The sequence below is a fragment of the Eimeria necatrix genome, genomic scaffold (genome assembly GCF_000499385.1).
Source record: "Eimeria necatrix Houghton genomic scaffold, Enh_scaff2662, whole genome shotgun sequence".
NCBI classification, from domain to species: domain Eukaryota; phylum Apicomplexa; class Conoidasida; order Eucoccidiorida; family Eimeriidae; genus Eimeria; species Eimeria necatrix.
Window position 1 is genome coordinate 1 of NW_013653219.1, and position 2,901 is coordinate 2,901.

The 2,901-nt window shown below is 56.0% G+C and overlaps 1 protein-coding gene across 1 annotated transcript; it reads left to right on the forward strand.

The window, feature by feature from the left end:
• Positions 1-104: 104 nt before the first annotated feature.
• On the forward strand, positions 105-2,320 carry ENH_00036330 (Gag-pol polyprotein, related; the record flags this gene model as incomplete). The annotated part of the gene is made up of 2 exons (XM_013580445.1): positions 105-1,941; positions 2,091-2,320. The coding sequence occupies 2 exons, from the start codon at positions 105-107 to the stop codon at positions 2,318-2,320; spliced, it is 2,067 nt and encodes a 688-aa protein (XP_013435899.1).
• Between the last annotated feature and the right edge of the window lie 581 nt (positions 2,321-2,901).

The window sequence follows — 2,901 nt, forward strand, 5'->3', positions numbered from 1 at the left end:
CGTACTGGGGGCTACAACTTCTATTTCACAATCAGGAGATAGCTAAGCTGTCTGCTAATGGGTGGATTGGCCCCACTTACTCTCCGATCTGCGCACCTACGATTATGGTGGATAAGCGAAGCGATGAGACGGGCGAGCGTAAGATGCGCATGGTTGTCAATTACCGGGAGCTGAACGCCCTTACGATTGCGCCTGACTTTCCCCTACCACCTATTCAAACGATTCTTGAGATGCTGGGGGGGGCCCGATACTTTTCCACCCTCGATCTCGAGTCAGGATTCCACCAGATAAGGATGGCCAAGGAGGACAGGTGGAAGACAGCTTTCCGTTCTGTTATGGGGTTATTCGAGTATAAGGTCATGCCCTTTGGCCTCAAGGGCGCGCCTGCTACCTTTCAGGCCAACATCAATGCATACCTACAACCTTTATTAGGTCAGGGAGTCATCGCGTACCTTGACGACGTCCTCATCTACAGCCCCGACCTTCCCAGTCACGTTGCCCTCCTCCAACAGGTACTCGGTATTTTCCTTGACCAGAAATTTTACCCCAAGTTCTCTAAATGCAAGTTTGCAAAGCGGGAGCTTACCTACTTGGGCTATACCGTTAGCGCGGAGGGTATAAAACCCCCACCAGACAAGATTCAAGCCATCAAGGCGTGGCCTGAGGTGCTGCAGAACGAGACGCAAATACGCCAGTTCCTAGGCACCGTTAATTATTGTCGAGTGTTCATGGGCCCGGATTTTGCCAGGGTCGCCCGCCCGCTCGTGGATCTCACGCGCAAGGGTGTCCCTTTCCAGTGGACAGACGCACACACTCAGGCGGTACGCCACCTCAAGCAGCGTTTGATTGATTACACCACCTTACAGATTCCTGATACCACGAAACCCTTTGAGCTCTACACGGATGCCTCTGGCTTTGCCGTTGGCGCGGTCCTCGAACAGGCCGGTCAGCCAATAGGGTTCCTCAGTCAGGCCATGACCCCCACGCAGCAGAAATACTCGATCTACGACCAGGAGCTTTTGGCCTTAGTATCTGCACTCGACAAGTGGGCACACGTACTGCGACCTGCCAAGGTCACGGCCCACACCGACCACCAAGCCCTTACATACTTACAGCAGCTCAAGGCGTCGAAGCCTCTCCGCGGCCGCACCGCCCGGTGGCTAGATTTTCTGGCTGAGTTCCCCGACCTCACTATTACATACCTGCCGGGTGCACGTAATCAAGTGGCGGACGCACTGTCTCGTCTCCCTTGTCACTCAGCCCCCGGCCCTTCACCCTCCCCCATTGACTCCCCTGCGACCCCTTCTGGGTCTCTTGCAGTTCTCGCGCCTGCGACTGACCCGCCCGAACCATCGCACAAGACCCGGGGACCACGTCCTGACTACCGGGAACTTGCCGGCCTCCGCCGATGTTCCTCCCGGAAACGCACTCCTTCACCCCCAGTTCCACCCCCGACCCCTACGCTCGACCCCGCTCCCGAATCTCCCACGCCGGCAGACCAAAGACCTACGCCCCGTCCTCCCGTCCTCGACTGGCCGGCAGCGTATTCTAAGTGCCCGGTGTTCAGCGCGCCTTATAACGCTGCCTCTACCAAGCAGGGTGAAGTTGTTCAACTGGAGTTCCAACATCGTCGTCACACCTTCCTCCCGTCCTCGACTGGCCGGCAGCGTATTCTAAGTGCCCGGTGTTCAGCGCGCCTTTTCAGCGCGCCTTATAACGCTGCCTCTACCAAGCAGGGTGAAGTTGTTCAACTGGAGTTCCAACATCGTCGTCACACCTTCCGTTTTGTCCTGCCCTATTTACATATCTGCGTTAATGGTCTCTGGCTTATCTGCGTGCCTCAGTTTCCAGAGTTCCTCACTCATGTCCTGTATACGCATCATGATCACGTCACCGCCGGGCATCGAGGCCAAAAGAAGACCTACAAGGCCCTCAGCAAGCGTTACTATTGGGCTGGCATGCGTACTTAACCAACGCGTACGTGGAGTCCTGCACGCAGTGTCGCGCATCCAAATCCCTTAATCAAAAACCCGCCGGCCTCTTACAGCAGCTGCTTATTCCCTCGCGCCGGTGGAGCCATGTCAGCCTAGATTTCGTCACCGACTTACCCCTCACCACCTCTGGGCACGACGCCATCCTGGTCGTCGTCGATTCTCTCAGCAAGATGGCACACTTTATCCCGGCCAAGAAGTCCCACTCAGCCGCCGACACTGTAGCGCTCCTTGCTGACCGCCTCATCCGCTACCACGGCTTCCCCAACGTCCTTCTTTCCGACAGGGATCCTCGCCATCAGGCTAGGGGAGGGCTGGACGACTGCTAGGGGACTATAGGACGCCGACGACACCGACCTTTACGAGTTGAGGGGCTGGGTAAGGAGTAAGAGTGGTCGGAGAATGATTCCGCCTCCGCACCTGCCGAGACCCGTGAAGATAGACCTAATTCTTAGTCAAAGAAGGCTGACCGGCTTGACGTGTTAGCCAAGGGCATACACCCCTGACGTGCGGGACGTCCCGAGGTTGTCGTGAAGCGGGATGAACGGAGAGAATGAGCAGAAGAAAGGCCGGGATCAGGGGGAAAAAAAATAAATAAATAAATAAAACAGCCAAGCGGTTTCGGCTCGTTAGCAGGGGGGGAAGTTGTAGTGCCGGGCACTACAATTGACCTTCGTCGCTACACCCGAGACTTACTAACGCGAAAAGCGTGAATAATATCTTAGGGCATAAGGCACCGTAGGATAGTGGAAAATCATAAGAGAGAACAATGGGCTCGCTAGCCCGCACCGGGTGCGAGGTTGGTCGCGAGGTTTGGTGCCGCGACGCGACTCGGGCACTGACCCTCGGCGAAGGTCAGCTCTCAGTTCTATTATTCTGGGTTTTCTCACCTCATAATAATATGAACTCA